This window comes from Lolium perenne, chromosome 3 (assembly GCF_019359855.2).
Source record: "Lolium perenne isolate Kyuss_39 chromosome 3, Kyuss_2.0, whole genome shotgun sequence".
Classification (NCBI taxonomy): domain Eukaryota; kingdom Viridiplantae; phylum Streptophyta; class Magnoliopsida; order Poales; family Poaceae; genus Lolium; species Lolium perenne.
Genome location: NC_067246.2, coordinates 301219529 through 301237401, shown reverse-complemented (window position 1 = coordinate 301237401; position 17873 = coordinate 301219529). Strand labels below are relative to the sequence as shown.

Below are 17873 nucleotides of genomic sequence, written 5' to 3'. Positions count from 1 at the left end.
GAAAATGACTGAACTATATTATATTTGTTGACAGGAACATCTTCACTTTATTCAAAACACAAATACATCGTTTGTCAAGAAAGAGGCATCAGGAACTCCCGTTGACACATGTAGCCAAAAATTGCTTAGAGCATCTTCAATAGGGAAACCACAAGTGTAGCTCGAGCTACATATAGCTCGTTTTTTGAAAAAAAATTGAAAACAACATTTTAAAGTTCAAAAAATTCTGAAATTAAATCTACATGTAGATAATACTGTGATCTACAAACGTGGAAAATTTCGACTGGAAAATACCTTATATTCGGAGTTGTACAAAAATGACAAATCCTGATATCAATATTAGTGAAGTGTCAGATTTCAAAATCTCAAAATCTGTCATATTTTGTCATTTTTCTGCAACCCAGAATATGAGGGGTATCTCGATTTAAAATTTTACAGATTGGTAGATCCCATCATTGTCTACACCTAGATTTTTTGTCAGAATTTTTTTGAAATTTTAAAATCCTATTTTCAAATTTTGCAAAAAAAGGAGCTACATGTAGCTCCGGCTACAAAAATTCACTCTCAATAGAGGATGTATAATAGCGCACTTAAAATAGTAGGTTTTGTTCGAAATAGTCGGGCTATAGCTCGGCTATAGCCTTTCGTGAGGCCTGAGGCTATAGCTAGAGACTTCAAAGGATAAAATCGAATTAGCCGCTAATATCCCGGCTAAGACTATTTAGTTTCAATTTTGCCCCATAGCGACTAACTTCGATTCAAAAGTTTTGGATCGAAAATTTCAGTGGGGCGGCCCATTTACTTGGCAAAGTACCCACCAAGCTGTTGGAGATATGCCCAAGAGGCAATAATAAAGTGGTTATTATATATATCTTTGTGTTTATGATAAATGTTTATATACCATGCTATAATTGTATTAACCGAAACATTGATACATGTGTGTTATGTAAACAACAAGGAGTCCCTAGTAAGCCTCTTGTATAACTAGCTTGTTGATTAATAGATGATCATAGTTTCGTGATCATGAACATTGGATGTTATTAATAACAAGGTTATGTCATTATGTGAATGATTTAATGGACACACCCAATTAGCGTAGCATAAGATCACGTCATTAAGTTCATTTGCTATAAAGCTTTCGATACATAGTTACCTAGTCCTTTCGACCATGAGATCATGTAAATCACTTATGCCGGAAGGGTACTTTGATTACATCAAACGCCACTGCGTAAATGGGTGGTTATAAAGGTGGGATTATGTATCCGGAAAGTATGAGTTGAGGCATAGTGGGATTTGTCCATCCCGATGACGGATAGATATACTCTGGGCCCTCTCGGTGGAATGTCGTCTAATTAGTTTGCAAACATATGAATGGTTCATAAGAGACTACATACCACGGTACGAGTAAAGAGTACTTGTCAGGAGACGAGGTTGAACGAGGTATAGAGATACTGATACGCGTAAAGCACACGCCCGTTGGGAACCCCAAGTGGAAGGTGTGATGCGTGTAGCAGCAAGTTTCCCTCAGTAAGAAACCAAGGTTTATCGAACCAGTAGGATTCAAGGATCACGCGAAGGTCGTTGGTGACGGAGTGTAGTGCGGCGCAACACCAGGGATTCCGGCGCCAACGTGGAACCTGCACAACACAATCAAAGTACTTTACCCCAACGTAATAATGAGGTTGTCAATCTCACCGGCTTGCTGTAAACAAAGGATTAGATGTATAGTGTGGATGATGATGTTTGTTTGCGAAGAACAGTAAAGAACAATTGCAGTAGATTGTATTTCAGATGTAAAGAATGGACCGGGGTCCACAGTTCACTAGTGGTGTCTCTGCCATAAGATAAATAGCATGTTGGGTGAACAAATTACAGTTGGGCAATTGACAAATAAAGAAGACATAACAATGCACATACATATATCATGATGAGTACTATGAGATTTAATCAGGGCATTACGACAAAGTACATAGACCGCTATCCAGCATGCATCTATGCCTAAAAAGTCCACTTTCAGGTTATCATCCGAACCCTTTCCGGTATTAAGTTGCAAGCAACAGACAATTGCATTAAGTATGGTGCGTAATGTAATCAACACAAATATCCTTAGACAAAGCATCGATGTTTTATCCCTAATGGCAACAACACATCCACAACCTTAGAACTTTCTGTCACTGTCCCAGATTCAATGGAGGCATGAACCCACTATCGAGCATAAATACTCCCTCTTGTAGTTACAAGTATCAACTTGGCCAGTGGCTCTACTAGCAACGGAGAGCATGCAAGAACATAAACAACATATATGATAGATTGATAATCAACTTGACATAGTATTCAATATTCATCGGATCCCAACAAACACAACATGTAGTATTACAAATAGATGATCTTGATCATGATAGGCAGCTCACAAGATCTAACATGATAGCACAGCGAGGAGAAGACAACCATCTAGTTACTGCTATGGACCCATAGTCCAGGGGTGAACTACTCACACATCGATCCGGAGGCGATCATGGCGATGAAGAGCCCTCCGGGAGATGATTCCCCTCTCCGGCAGGGTGCCGGAGGCGATCTCCTGAATCCCCCGAGATGGGATTGGCGGCGGCTGCGTCTCTGGAAGGTTTTCTGTATCGTGGCTCTCGGTTCAGAGGGTTTCGCGATGAAGGCTTTAAGTAGGCGGAAGGGCGGAGTCGGAGGAGTCACGGGGGCCTGACCCACAAGTATAGGGGATCGCAACAGTCTTCGAGGGAAGTAAAACCCAATTTATTGATTCGACACAAGGGGAGACAAACAACACTTGGAAGCCTTAGCAGCGGAGTTGTCAATTCAGCTGCACCTGGAAACAGACTTGCTCGCAAGAGTTTATCAGTAGTAACAGTTTTATAGCAGTAGCAGTAGTGAAATAACAGCAACAGAGTAACAGAGACAGCAGTAGTGATTTTAGTAAACAGCAGGATTAAAATACTGTAGGCACGGGGACGGATGTTGGGGGGATAACCCCCGGTATGCCAAAGGCATGCCAAACCGGAGGGTTTGAGCCATCAAGATACCGGTTTAATGTTCTTACCGGAAGCCTAGTAGGAATCCGGGAGAGCAAGGCTAAGCCGGTATCCCCAAAGGGGTATGCCGGAACCCGGTAAAGAAGATACCGGAAAGGAGAGCCTGTCGGCAGGTCTGGTCAAAGATTCTCTTCAGAGCAAGAAGACAAGGATGAGCCAAGCAAAGTAACTTTATTCAGAGCCCTGGCGCCAAAGAGAGAGGTGACGTCCAAAGAAGCCGGAGGACATCAGCAGCCCTGATAAAAGAAGGCCCCGGTGTCATCTATGATTAAAGTAGCTTTGTACAGTAGCCTGTTAAAGTAGCTTTGTACAGTAGCTCTGTAAAGTAGTTTGTCCAGTCAAAGATGCCATTAGGGTTTCTTGCAGTATAAGCCACCCTCTCCCCTATATAAGGAGAGGGGGCAGCCCTTCTCAAAAAAGAGCAAGTATGTACGCGTGTATGTAGGAAGGCAGAGCCTGTAACTTGTGTGAATCTATGAACATGGTGATCTAGAGGGAGTTCTTCCTTGTGTCTTTCTTCTTCAACTTCTGGCCTTGGCCAAGTTCTTGAGGAAACCATCCGGAATCTCTTCCCACCTGATCGCAAACCCTCCCCCGAATCCTCTTGCGTCCATTCGGCCCCAATCTAAGCCATTCTATGGCATCTGCTCGTTCACCACGACGACAGTTGGCGCCCACCGTGGGGCCTGAAGTGGCGCTTGATGGAGTTCACATTCGGGCGGGCGTCCTCGAGGTCTCCGGCGAGCGTACGGTGTCCGCGTTGGTGCAGAGCATCTACGCCATGGACTTCATCAACGACAACGCGGGCTGCTTCGCCAACGGCGGCGTCTTCCCCGAGAACGGCCGCATCATCGAGTTCGGCAGCCATCGCGTCTACTTCGGCACCGTCCCCGTGCGCCAGCGCCTCTCGCCGGTGCTGGTGGCACCGGACCCGCCAAGATGGCTCTGTGCTGGCCGCGCCGCCGGCAGCGTCGAGGTAATGATGACCGGTGTGGCTGGTGCAGGAAAGGAGGTTGCGGCTGAAGGTGCCGGTCGCGCGGTTTCGACCCGTGCGGCTAAGCCACCGCTGGAGCGTGGCGCAGGCGCAGCGGGAGCATCATCCGCGCCACCGGAGACACCGCTCCAGGCGGCGATGAACGTCCTCGCCACCCCCATCGCGCAGAACATCGACCCAGCAGCGGCTCAGGCGGAGCTGGAGGCGCAGCGCGTAAGATGCTAGAGAGCGGCAAGGACATCGTCAGGGCGCAGCGCGAGCTGAACCTAACCGTACGTGAGTATAACGCTGCCCATGGCTTTGCTTCTGTTAGCGCACATGCTGCTAGGATGCCGGAAAACCGGCTAAAAGCTCGCAACCTAGATCAAGATTTGCGCAAAGAGATTCTCACCGGCAAGAGCGCCTCTGCATCTGTTAGCATCGTGGAAAAGCCTAAGTATAGCAGCCCGGATAAAACTATAAAAGCTGCTAAGGCCGCTGTAGAGCTGTGCGAGTCGCTTTCCGGAGAGGCTTTGGTAAAGCAGCAAGAGCGTGTTAGAGAGCTGCTGAAACCATTGAGCAGCAAAATGCTGAGCGGTGGCTAAGCTGAACAAGGCAGCGGCCTCAAAATCCGCGTTCAACAAAGAATGCCGGTAGCAAATCCCATGGGCAGGCTTCGTCCCCCATCCGGATAGAAGGAGAGAAAGAAGTGAATGCGCAGCAGATGATCGTGTACGATCCGGTTCTTGCCGGAAAGCAACAAGCCGGGCAACACGATGCCGGTAGAAAAAGCCAAGGGGCAGAGCGAGGCTATGCCAGAGGCTATGCCGGAAACAATCATGCCGGTAGATATGAGACCGGGCAAAACTATCGAGCTGCAAGGGCAGCGTACGAGGAGGAGGGAGTAGATCCCCCAAGGTATCGGCAGGCAAGGGCCGCGGTACCGGAATGTCACGATGAAGCCGATTCAACGAGACCGGCAGCATACCGGAACCCATTGGGAGAACGCCTGGGAGAGAGATACTTACCGGAACGGGATGCGAGGCACCGTCTGGATAGAGTATACTTGTCAGAAATGATCGAGGAGGAAGGTCCTCCAGGTCCAAAGTGTTTTGGCCCAAGGATCATGAAAGAAAAACCACCAGTTCGCAACTTTATGCTGCCCCGTGACACAAAGACGTATGACGGCACCACGAAGCCGGAAGATTGGCTCGCGGATTACGTGACCGCGGTATACGTTGCAGGCGGTGGAGGAACCGTAGCAGGAGGAGGAAACCGGCGTTGGGCCGTGAGGATCATACCATCGTTTTTGGTTGGACCGGCAAGAATCTGGCTAAACAACTTGCCGGCAGGAAGCATAAATGGCTGGCTGGATTTTGAGGAGGCCTTTGTGAGCAATTTCAGCAGCACCTATCAGAGGCCAAACAGGCCGCAGCAACTTGCTCTGTGTGTGCAGCGTCCAAACGAAACAGACCGGGATTATCTGGCCCGGTGGAACACCACAAGGAACTCCTGTGAAGGGGTAATCGAGGCACAAGCCATTGCTTGGTTTAGCAGTGGATGCAGAAGAGGTTCACCGTTGTGGCAAAAGTTGCCAAGCAACATGCCGACAACGTTGGCAGAGATGATACGTGTGGCGGATAGCTATGCGTTGGGAGACCCAACGCAACCGGCAGTGCAACCGGAGCCGGAACAGCCGCGCCACGAACAACACCGGGACAACCGGAATAACAAAAGAAGAGAAGAGTTTCCGGATCGAAGGTACGGTCCGCAGCAAGTTGCTGCTGTGCAGGAAAACTTTGAGGCCAGCGACAGCCAGAGGCAAAAAACCGGATCGCAGCCATGGGCGGGTCCTAAGAAACAATGGGTGGAAAAGAAACCTTGGGTCCAGAAGAAGAACTGGCAAGAACCCGCAAAATACACCATGGAAGCTGCCATGGATCAACCTTGCCGGTGGCACACGCCGAATCCGGCACATCCGTCAAACCATCTGACAAAGGATTGTACCTGGACCAAGTACTTGATGCAAAAAGGAACAGTGAAAGATGCGCGGCCACCGCAAGACATGCCGCGGCAGCAACAACAGCTACCGCCACCACCACCACTTACCGGGGCAAACGCCTTACCGGTGCAGCCAAACCGGCAGCAGTATCAGCAAGTTAACCGGGTGGAGCAAAATGATAACCAGCCACCTCCACCGGCACCTTTAGGCCGGAATGTTTACGAAGATCCGCATCTGTGCTGTGTTGTCTTTGTCACTGAGCCAACAGACCGGCAAAGTGTACACCGGCGCTCCATGGAGGTCAATGCTGTGATGCCGGCAGTTCCCAAGTACATGATGTGGTCCAATCAGGAAATTACCTGGTCATCCAAGGATCACCCAAAGATCATGCCGAATCCGGGTGGATATGCTCTTGTTGTGGACCCGATCATGAAAGGGCCGCAAACTCGAGTGAAGTTCAGCAAGGTGCTGATAGACAATGGCAGTAGCATCAACATCATGTACAAGCACACCATGCAAACGCTGGGCATAACAGAAAACATGCTTCAGCCAACGCGCACAACGTTCCATGGGATCGTCCCTGGCTTGTCCTGTGCCCCGATAGGAAAAGTTCGTGGACGTGGCATTTGGAGGACGTGACAATTGCCGGGTGGAAAATCTGGAGTTTGAGGTGGTGGATCTGGACAGTCCCTACCATGCATTGCTGGGGAGACCGGCGTTGGCTGCTTTCATGGCCACCACTCATACGGCTTACCTCAAGATGAAGATGCCGGCACCTCGTGGGCCATTGACTGTGGTGGGAAACTATAAGATCTCACTGGAAACTGCATCTGCCGGATCAAACCTAGCAGAATCGCTGGTGATCGCGGAGGAAAAGAAAAGAATGCAGACAGCTGTTGCGCTGGCTCAATCCTCACAAATGAGTTTGGCGGCAATGAGTGAAAACATGGGCACACCGGCATTCAAGCCAACCAATGAAACAAAGAACATTGTGCTGGATCCGGCTTACCCAGAGCGCACCGTTCGTATCGGCGCCGGCCTTGATCAAGCATAGGAAAGCGCGCTCGTCAGCTTCCTCCGTGAGAATCGGAATATCTTTGCCTGGTCAACTGATGATTTGGTAGGTGTTCCGAGGGAGCTGGCTGAGCACTCTCTAAACGTCCGGAAAGATGCCAAGCCGGTGCGGCAACCACTGCGTCGGTTCGCTGAAGACGAGAAGAAAGATCATAGGAGAAGAAGTAACCAAGCTGCTTGTTGCCGGATTCATTGTGGAGGTCACGCACACAGAGTGGCTGGCCAATCCGGTAATGGTTGAAAAGAAGAAAGATGAGAACCTGGAGGCAAAAGCTCCGAAGGTGTGGCGCATGTGCATCGACTACACCAACCTGAACAAGGCTTGCCCAAGAGATCCTTTTCCTTTGCCACGAATCGATCAAGTGATTGATTCAACTGCTGGGTGTGAGTTGTTGTCCTTCCTGGATGCCTATTCCGGTTTCCACCAAATTCCCTTAAAAAAGGAAGATCAAATAAAAACTGCGTTCATTACCCCGCACGGGGCTTATTGCTATGTCACTATGCCTTTTGGGTTGCGCAACGCTGGTGCGACGTACCAGCGCTGTATGCAAAAATGCTTGTTTGATCAAATTGGAAAAAATGTGCAAGTCTATGTGGATGACATCGTGATAAAAACTAAGGTAAAAAACACTTTAATCGATGACATCCGGCAAACATTCGATAACCTAAGGCGGTTCCGGATGAAACTCAATCCGGCAAAATGTACCTTTGGTGTCCCCGCCGGCAAGCTGCTCGGTTTCCTGGTTTCAAGCCGGGGCATAGAGGTTAATCCGGTAAAGATCCGGGCGATAGAAAGAATGGCTATCCCTCGAGAGTTAAAAGATGTGCAAAAGTTTACCGGAAGCTTGGCATCGCTGAGCCGGTTTGTAAGCAGGTTGGGAGAAAAAGCTCGCCACTCTATGCTCTCATGAAGAAATCGACACGTTCGTCTGGACCCTCGAGTGCACGCAGCGTTTAAGGAGCTAAAAACGATGCTAGCCACAAGACCCGTATCGGCTTCACCTCTAGAAAGGGAGCCTATGCTGTTATACATAGCAGCAACAAACCGGGTTGTGAGTGTAGTGGTTGTGGTTGAAAGAGAAGAGGAAGAAAAAACCGTCCGTAGGCCGGTATACTACTTGAGCGAGGTGCTCCCTCTCAAAACAAAACTACCCTCACTTCCAGAAAATGACTTATGGCGTGTACATGGCCGCCGCAAAACTCAAGCACTACTTTGAGGAGCACCCCATGAAGGTGGTGAGTGAAGCACCAATTTCCGACATCATGTGCAACAAAGATGCCAGCGGCCGGATTGCAAAATGGGCGATCCAGATATCACCGTACGTGCCGGTATATGAAAGAAGAGATGCCATAAAATCACAGGCTTTGGCTGATTTCCTTGTTGATTGGGCGGAGATGCAATACAAACCGCCGATCGGAGGATAGAATCTTTGGAAGATGCACTTTGATGGATCTAAGCTCAAGGAAGGTCTAGGTGCCGGTGTGGTGCTTACTTCACCAAAAGGAGACCACCTCCGGTATGTTTTGCAAGTACATTTCAGGGCATCGAACAATGTCGCTGAATATGAAGCTTTGATCCATGGGCTTAAGGTCGCAAAAGAAATCGGTGCACACCGGATCATTTGCTATGGCGATTCAGACCTTGTGGTACAGCAGTTGCTCGGGAGATTGGGATGCAAAAGACGCCAACATGGCCTCGTACCGGTTTCACGTGCAAAAGATTGCCGGATTCTTCGAAGGATGTGAGTTTCACCATGTGCCGCGAGCAGAAAATGAAGCCGCGGATGCTCTGTCCAAGTTGGGCTCATCTAGGCAAGAAATTCCTCCCGGAATAGCTTTGGCTCACCTAAGAGTGCCATCGATCAAGCCGAGCCCGGAATCAGAATCAATTTTTGTACCAGAGTCACACGTAGTACCCATGGATATCGATGAAGGGAACCCGGGGACTGCTCCGGCAAGCTCGGGGACTGCTCCGGTAGGCTCGGGGACTGCTGTACCCATACCGGAAGAAACGATGCTGGTAGATAGCATGGAGATAGATGCACCGGTGTTTTTGGTTCGAGAAATACCATCATGGGTTAAACCTATTAAGGAATTCTTGATCAGCGGCACCTTGCCTACTGACGAAAATGAATCAAGGAGGATACAAAGAAGGTCCAAAGCTTACACATTCATCAATGGTGAGGTGTACAAGAGAAGCGTTACCGGTGTCCTTCAAAGATGTGTGGAACCGGAGGAAGGAAAAGAAATGCTTGAGGAAATTCACCAAGGAGAATGTGGGCATCATGCTTCATCAAGGGCTTTGGTAGCAAAAGTATTCCGGCATGGGTTCTATTGGCCCACTGCTTTGGAGGACGCTGAGGATTTGGTAAGAAAATGCAACGGCTGCCAGAGGTACGCCAAGCAAAACCATACCCCAGCATCCGGTTTAAAGACAATACCGCTAACATGGCCATTCGCTGTTTGGTGCCTTGACATGGTTGGACCATTCAAAACTGCAAGAAGCAGCATGACTCACATCTTGGTCATGGTGGATAAGTTCACCAAGTGGCTGGAAGTAAAACCTATCGCAAAGTGTGATGGGCATACAGCTGTGAAATTCTTGAAAGATGTCATTTTGCGGTATGGATACCCGCACATCATCACTGATAACGGAACCAACTTTGCTCAAGGTGAGTTCAAAAGGTTCTGTGAAGAAAAGAACATCCGGTTGGATTTATGCTCAGTGGCACATCCACAGGGCAATGGCCAAGTAGAAAGAATGAATGCCTTGGTGCTTTCCGGTATCAAGCCTAGACTCATTGATGCGGTGGAAAAGTCACCGGGATGTTGGCTCGATGAGCTACCATCGCATCTTGTGGAGTATAAGAACAACTCCAAACCGGTCTACCGGATACACTCCCTTCTTCATGGTTTATGGAGCAGAAGCGGTGATACCAACCGATATCATCCATGATTCACCAAGGGTACAGCTCTATACTGAGCAAGAGGTCAAAGAGGCCAGAGAAAACGATGTGGACTTGCTAGAAGAAGCAAGAGAGCTGGCTTTGGCAAGAACAGCCATTTACCAGAAAACCTAAGACGCTATCATAACCGGAAGGTTAACCCAAGAGTTTTCCGGGAAGGAGATCTTGTACTTCGCACAGTGCAGCGCACTGAAGGCCGGCATAAGCTTTTGCCACCGTGGGAAGGTCCCTTCATTGTAAGCAAGGTGCTTCACAATGATGCATACTACTTGATAGATGCACAGGAATGGAAGAAAGGAAAGGCGGACAGGTCCGGCGAGGAGAGCAAGCGTCCATGGAACGTAGCTCATTGCGTCCTTTCTACTCTTGAAGTGGTGGTGTAAGAAGTTCCTTTTTGTACCTTATATGCTATGAATAAAAGATGCCGGAACCTTGAGTGAATCTCGGGACTACCCCAACTTAAGTTGCATGTAACTTGTCTATTTTTTCAGTTTACCGGTTGCTTATTGAATGTTTTTTCTTTCCGGTTTAGTAGTGTGCTAAATCCTACCGGAGTCTTCGACTCTGCTGCTGTCCGCAAACCGGCTTCATGGCAAGCAAGATAAACCGGTAGGGGATAAGCACATGAACTGCGAAAAGGGAGAGCAGGAAAGAACAATCTGAAAAATTTAATTAACCCCGGTTAAACCGGTTTTTTGCAAAATTTCAAAGTTATTTCTAAGTTCAAGAAGATGCTTGTTTGGTGAAAGAACCTTGTGCTCATACGCCAAAGAACGCCCAGAGAAGGCAGGCAGAGCCAAGGCAAAAGAACCAAGTATGCATCAAATTGGATGCGGAAGCAATTGAGAAATCTTTGCAGTGCAGGATAAAAGCGGAACCAAAAGCAAAATATGTTAAGGCAAACTCATAAGTACTTAGCTACCGGTATAACTTACCGGCAGGAAATGTTGTAGCACAACCACAGGCAAACTTAAGTTTTACATCATAAGCCCCGGCATTCCGGGGCAGAATTTAACAGATATTGTCTTAAAGCAACAGGACCAACAGATATAATGAGCAAACACTTCAAAGGAAATCATCATGCAGCAGGGGCTTCCGGAGGAGCATCGCCAGCACCAGCATCGCCCAGGACCTCTTCTTCGGCTTCACCCTCCTCCTCGTCGAGATAATCCGTGACGCCAGGAGGGGGAGGGATGAAGGTGCGCATGTCGGCATACTCCGCGATGCGGTACGCGCGATCCTGCCGCTTGGCGGAGAGGATCGGGTCCAGATCCGTTTCTGCGCCTTCGCGCACGCCGGTAAGGGCGTCTAGATTGAGCTCCGGGTACCAGGAGCAGGCGACGCGGAGGGCGGAGTCCGCTCCAGCACGGGCAGCAGAGCACTGCCACTCGCGGATCCTCTTGCCGGCACCTTTCAGACGGTCGCTGATGAGGGAGAAGGTGTCCGGCACCGCCTCGCCAGGCCACAAAGTCCTGTATAGCTGGGTAGCTACATCAGGGATGTCCGAAAGATTGCGGTCTATGCAGCGCATATGGGACACCCGCGCGTTAAGCGCGACCAGATGGTCCTTGGGCGTCCATGGCACGGTAAGATCCGCTTGGCCTTTGTCCTTGCGCTGCGCGTCGACCTTCTTGACGGCATACCTCTGCGAGTCCGGAAAGAGGCCTGTGCAAAGAAAGAAAAAGCTTAAGGAAAAGAGTCCGGAAGAAAAAGAGTCCGGAAGAAAAGAGACCGGAAGGAGAAGAGTCCGGAAGAAAAAGAGACCGGAAGGAAAAGAGTCCGGAATGAAAGATAACGGAAAGAGAATGGGGTAGAAAGAAAAAAGGCTCGTATGCAGTAGTCAAAATGTAAAAGAAAACAACTTACGGAGGGCAAGTGTATCGGTCTGCAGGATCAGCTGATCGCACTCTTTACGCTCTTCCTCCAGCCGCGCGGCCTTCTCCTCGGCGCCCTTCCGGGCCTTGGCCATCTCCTCCAGCTCTGCCCGCAACACCACAGTGGCATTGGAAGCATCCTCCAGAGCCTCGTCCAACTTGGCCGCTGCGCTCACTTCAGCGGCTTTGAGGGCCTTGGCGTGATCGAGCCCCAGCTGAATCAGCTGAGACTTGAGATCCTGGTAGCTGGTCTTGAGGGCGTTCAGCTCATCCTGGTGCTGCCGGTTGAGCTCGTCCTTTTCCCCTGTAACCGGAAAAAATGAGTGTTAGCAAGGTTACACTAGTAAAACTGAAAAGAAACCAAGTTCAAAGGAGAAAGGAAAAAATAGTACGTTGGGCCGTGGCGAGCTGCTCCTTGAGAGCATCGATGGAAGCTTCCGGGATCACTGTTGAACAGAAATTGTAAATATCACAAGGAAAAGAGGTTTCCGGTAGCAAAGATGCCGGTGAAACGAAAAACTTACCTTGGCACTTGTCATGTGCCTCAGCGAGCTCCCGGTGCTCCCATAAAAGCTCCTCGAAGAGGGCCTTCCGAGTGTCAGCGGTGACCTGTTCAAGAAAAAGAAGAAATAAGGTAAAATTTTGCGCTAAGAACAAAGTTCTTAACCCGGAACTCGGGGACTGGCAGTGCCGGTTTTGCGTTTCTAAGTTAAGTTTTGCGCTAAGAACAAAGTTCTTAACCCGAAACTCGGGGACTGGCAGTGCCGGTTTTGCGCATTTCTAAGGTAAATTATGTGTTAAGAAGAAGATGTTTAACCCGAAACTCGGGGACTGGCAGTGCCGGTTTTGCGCTAGAAACTTAAGTTAAGTTTTGCGCTAAGAGCTGCGCTCTCACCACAAAACTCGGGGACTGGGAAGATAGACAAGAGAGAAACCGGCATGAAACTAAGGAAAAGATAAAGCAGAACCGGAAACGAAGAAACCGGCAAAGGTTGAAAGTTAATAGAACATACCGTCAGATTGTTCGTGGAATCGTACCACGCGCTGTCAAGCTCTTTTACGGCAGCCCGGAGCCGCATGAAGTGCTCCTCAGAACACCGATCCCCGACAGGATCAGGTGCCGGCAGCCGATCCTTGCCCATGCCGCGGGTCGCCGGAGTGATGTCCGCGGCGTTCCACTTTTGGGCATACGGCAGGAGGTGCCCCAGGTCCCGGCCTTGGCGCTGAAACTCCGTAATGCGGCCGAGGAGGCCGGTGGCCTTCATGCTGGCGCTTTTGGCAGCCTTGGAGACGTGCAGCACCAAGGGCTGCTGGCCGCCCGAAGGGGCGCTGGAGGCCGTCGCCTTCCCCTTGATGAGCTTGGAGGGCTTGGGCGGCGGCGCGGTAGAAGAGGCCCCGGAAGTCTTAGCCGGCGGCGCGCCAGGAGCGGCCTTGGAGGGCTGGGCGCGAGGAGCCTCAGGCGGAGGCATGAGGATGGTGCGTGGAGAAGGGGAGCGCTAGGAGCGTCACCCGTCTTGGAGCCTTCCGGCGCGGAAGATTCCGGCGCGGAAGTTGTCTTTTCGAGGACGGGAGGAGCAAAAGGCTCCGCCCGCCCGGCAGCTTCTTCTTCTCCGGCGCCGGTGTTGCTGGCGCCGGTGTCTTGGTGTTCCGGGAGGAAGGAAAGATCCTCCTCCGTGCGGTGATCTGACAGTGAAGGGGCCGCACGCCCCGAATTAGTTGTGCCCCCCGAAAGGGAGGCAGAGGTGTTGCCGGCACCAGATGGTGCCGGGCATGAACGAGCAGGAGGGGTTGAGGTCCTTCCGGATCCCTCGTAGCCCGATGGCCTCGGGCCAAGTTTGAGAGCGGGGCTGAGAAAAAGAGAAAAGACAAGTGGTTGAGAAAAAGCAACCGGAAAAGGAACTTAGCAAAAAAGGAGGCAAGCCGGAAAAGGAAATTACCCGGAAGCGGTTGGCATCGCTTTGCGCCCGTAGCGGCGCACGCCCACTTCTTTCTCCCCCAAGGGCTCCGTCCGGAAGCGCTTGGAGGGAGGAGCATGGCTGGAGCCGGCAGTAGATGCCGGCTGCTTGTTCTTCTGGCCCTGGGCCATGAGTTTGTCCACAAACTCAGGACCGGCATCGGCGCGCAGGGGCGGCACGCGCTCGTGGATCTGTGAGTTGGATATGGCTAAGAAGCGATTCGCGAGAAAGCGATAATGGCAAAGTATAAGAAGCCGGAAAAGAAAATACCTCGAGCACAACCAGCTCCTCGGGGTTTCCGGTGGGCTCCGGCGGGTCCCGGCCAAGGCGTGCAGCCGGGGTCTTCCCCATCTTCAGGTCCTTCCAATAGATGTAGGGATCCGGGTCGAAGGAGTCAAAGGCACGCTTCCGGAGAGGTCCTCGCGGCTCTGCCTGGATAGAGGGGAAGCGGTCCCTGGCCTGAAACAAGGTAAAAAAGAAGGTTAGCAAAAGCAGAAACTTACCGGCAAAGACAACCCCAAGTGCGTAATCTCTTACTTCTTGGGTCGGACGGTTAGAGGAACCGAGGGAAGGAGGCCCCATTCCCAAGTAAAAGGCATAGCAGTTTGACAAATCTGCTTAGCCTTGAGAACAACATCTTTCTTGCCGAGAGCACGGCCGGTGATCTTGGTAGGATCGCACAGGCCATACATCTCGCTCATCCTATGTGCGCGGCGCTTAAGAGGAAGCACCCGGCGCGATATGAAAGTCCGGATGACATCGTCGGAACAGATGTTGGTCTCCTTCTTCAAAGAGGCCAAGAAGCGCACCACCCGATTGGTTTCGGCATGTTCTGTCCTCGGGTTGTAGCTCCAGTTGGCTCTGCTGGGGGGCCCCTCTTGGTATGGAGGAAGGTTGATGCGATCGGCGCGGCCGGTGTTCTTCACGTAGAAGAAAGTTCCTTGCCAGGTGCGGCAAGACTCGAGGCCGGTAAACTTAAGAAAAGTGCTCCCTTGGCGGGAGCCGACGATGCAGGAGCCGCACTGCACGGGCGGCTTGGGCTTAGGAATCTCCTTGCCCTGGACGGAGTTGATCCGCAAGTTGAAGAAGCGGGCAAACGTCTCACAAGTGGGACGAATGCCGATGTAAGCCTCCATGAAGGTGGCATAACAAGAGAGATAGAAAATGGCGTTGCCAGGAAGGTGGTGAGGTTGGAGTTCGTAGAAATCTAGGAACTCCCGGAAAAAAGTAGAGGCAGGAAGGCCGAAGCCACGCTCAAAGTGAGCAAGAAAAACAACAAACTCGTCGTCTTCCGGATCCGGTTCGATCTCGTCATCCGGAATCCGACAGGAAACTCCTTCCGGAATCCTTCGAGACCGGTACAGCCAATCAATCTCGAACTCAGTAACGTTGGAGCCCATCCAGGCTCCGCGAGTGGGTGGGGAAGGCTCCTCGCCGGAAGATTGGCTGGAGCTGCTAGAGGCTTGGCCGCAGCTGCTGGCCTCTTGGCTACCGGAAGCTTGGCTAAAGCTACCGGATTCTAGGTTGCCGCCGGACTCTTGGGGGTTACCGGATTCCTGCTGGCTGCCGGAATCGGTTTCCATTGGATCTGAGGCCGTAGATTCACCGGGAGAAGGTCTACGGCGCTTAAGAGAAAGGGAAGAAGAAGATGCGGAGGAGGATTCCTCGTCGGACATCGCGAGGGTAGGTGGAGAAACAGAAATCCCAGACTCGAACCCCGCGTGAAGATCTACGAGTAAGAGGAAAACCAAAGAAAAAGGAGCAAATGAGAACACCAAAGGCTCAAGATCTGGAAAGCAAGCGAACGGCGAGTAAAGAGAAATTAATACCAACCTTGAGCGGCGCGGTCGCTGGGGAGAGAGTTTGCTGGCGAAGAAGCGGGTCTACAGCCGCCGGCGAGCACCGTCGACGGCGAGGCGGAGAAGCTCGCGAAGAAGCACAAATGCGGCAGACGCGAAGAAGTTGCTGCCGAAGATCTCCGCACAGCGAAGTCCGGCGGCGGCACGGCGTGAGTTCGCCGGGCACCGAAGCTCGAACGGGCGACGGCGGACGGAGAGCGGCGGAGGCGCAAAGGCGTGGAGCTCTGTGCGCGAAGGAGAAGAATGCGAAGAAGATGAAGAGGAACGGGCAGTTGCGTTTATATAAGAGAGAGAAAGTGGGCGTGGAACCGCTGGGCCGCGGCGGTTCGCCTCGCGGCCCACGGCGGTTCGCATCATGGGCCGCCACGTGTCAAGGAGATACACGCAAAAACAGGAGGCCACACGGAGATACCCAAAGGATCCAGAGCGGCTAGTGGGATCCGCTGCGGTGCATTTAATGCGTGCGCGGGAGTCGAAACGATGTGACAGCGGACACTGGCGCGTCAGTTACAGTGCGCATGTCACTGGCAGGCGCGGGACCCGATATATTCTCGACTTCGCCGAGGAGGGAGTAAAGACACAAGGTGCCGGAGAAAAGAGGTGCCGGAACAAGCCTTGCGAAGAGAAGAAAAGGAACAAGGGTAAAGGTGCCGGAACTTAGCTCAAAAGATGAGTGGCTAAACCGGTATCTTAAAAAGATGAAAACCTGGCATGGTCTGTAGGAAAGAATCCTCCAGACTATACCAGCTTCGGGGACTAATGTTGGGGGGATAACCCCCGGTATGCCAAAGGCATGCCAAACCGGAGGGTTTGAGCCATCAAGATACCGGTTTAATGTTCTTACCGGAAGCCTAGTAGGAATCCGGGAGAGCAAGGCTAAGCCGGTATCCCCAAAGGGGTATGCCGGAACCCGGTAAAGAAGATACCGGAAAGGAGAGCCTGTCGGCAGGTCTGGTCAAAGATTCTCTTCAGAGCAAGAAGACAAGGATGAGCCAAGCAAAGTAACTTTATTCAGAGCCCTGGCGCCAAAGAGAGAGGTGACGTCCAAAGAAGCCGGAGGACATCAGCAGCCCTGATAAAAGAAGGCCCCGGTGTCATCTATGATTAAAGTAGCTTTGTACAGTAGCCTGTTAAAGTAGCTTTGTACAGTAGCTCTGTAAAGTAGTTTGTCCAGTCAAAGATGCCATTAGGGTTTCTTGCAGTATAAGCCACCCTCTCCCCTATATAAGGAGAGGGGGCAGCCCTTCTCAAAAAAGAGCAAGTATGTACGCGTGTATGTAGGAAGGCAGAGCCTGTAACTTGTGTGAATCTATGAACATGGTGATCTAGAGGGAGTTCTTCCTTGTGTCTTTCTTCTTCAACTTCTGGCCTTGGCCAAGTTCTTGAGGAAACCATCCGGAATCTCTTCCCACCTGATCGCAAACCCTCCCCCGAATCCTCTTGCGTCCATTCGGCCCCAATCTAAGCCATTCTATGGCATCTGCTCGTTCACCACGACGACAACGGATGACGGGTGTTGCATGGATGAGAGAAACTCATGTAACAATCATAGCAGGGCATTTGCAGATAATAATAAAACGGTGTCCAAGTACAAAGCAATCAATAGGCATGTGTTCCATATATAGTCGTGCGTGCTCGCAATGAGAAACTTGCACAACATCTTTTGTCCTACCAGCCGGTGGCAGCCGGGCCTCAAGGGAAACTACTGGATATTAAGATACTCCTTTTAATAGAGTACCGGAGCAAAGCATTAACACTCTGTGAACACATGTGATCCTCACATCGCTACCATTCCCTCCGGTTGTCCCGATTTCTGTCACTTCGGGGCCATCGGTTCCGGACAGCGACATGTGTATACAACTTGCAGGTAAGATCAATAAACAATGAATATCATGATGAAACAATAACATGTTCAGATCTGAGATCATGGCACTCGGGCCCTAGTGACAAGCATTAAGCATAACAAGTTGCAACAATATCATCAAAGTACCAATTACGGACACTAGGCACTATGCCCTAACAATCTTATGCTATTACATGACCAATCTCATCCAATCCCTACCATCCCCTTCGGCCTACAGCGGGGGAATTACTCACACATGGATGGG

At 50.8% G+C, this 17873-nt stretch overlaps 1 protein-coding gene across 1 annotated transcript in view; it reads right to left on the bottom strand.

Moving 5' to 3' along the window:
• Positions 1-385: 385 nt before the first annotated feature.
• Positions 386-17873, bottom strand: part of LOC139838227 (uncharacterized) — a 32754-nt gene continuing 15266 nt past the window's right edge. Inside the window, exons 2-5 of the mRNA XM_071827610.1 lie at positions 12476-12560; positions 12344-12397; positions 11944-12255; positions 386-393 (exon numbers count right to left, since the gene is read on the bottom strand). Of these exons, the coding sequence (XP_071683711.1) occupies positions 386-393; positions 11944-12255; positions 12344-12397; positions 12476-12560 (459 nt within the window). The remainder of the gene's footprint in view (positions 394-11943; positions 12256-12343; positions 12398-12475; positions 12561-17873) is intronic.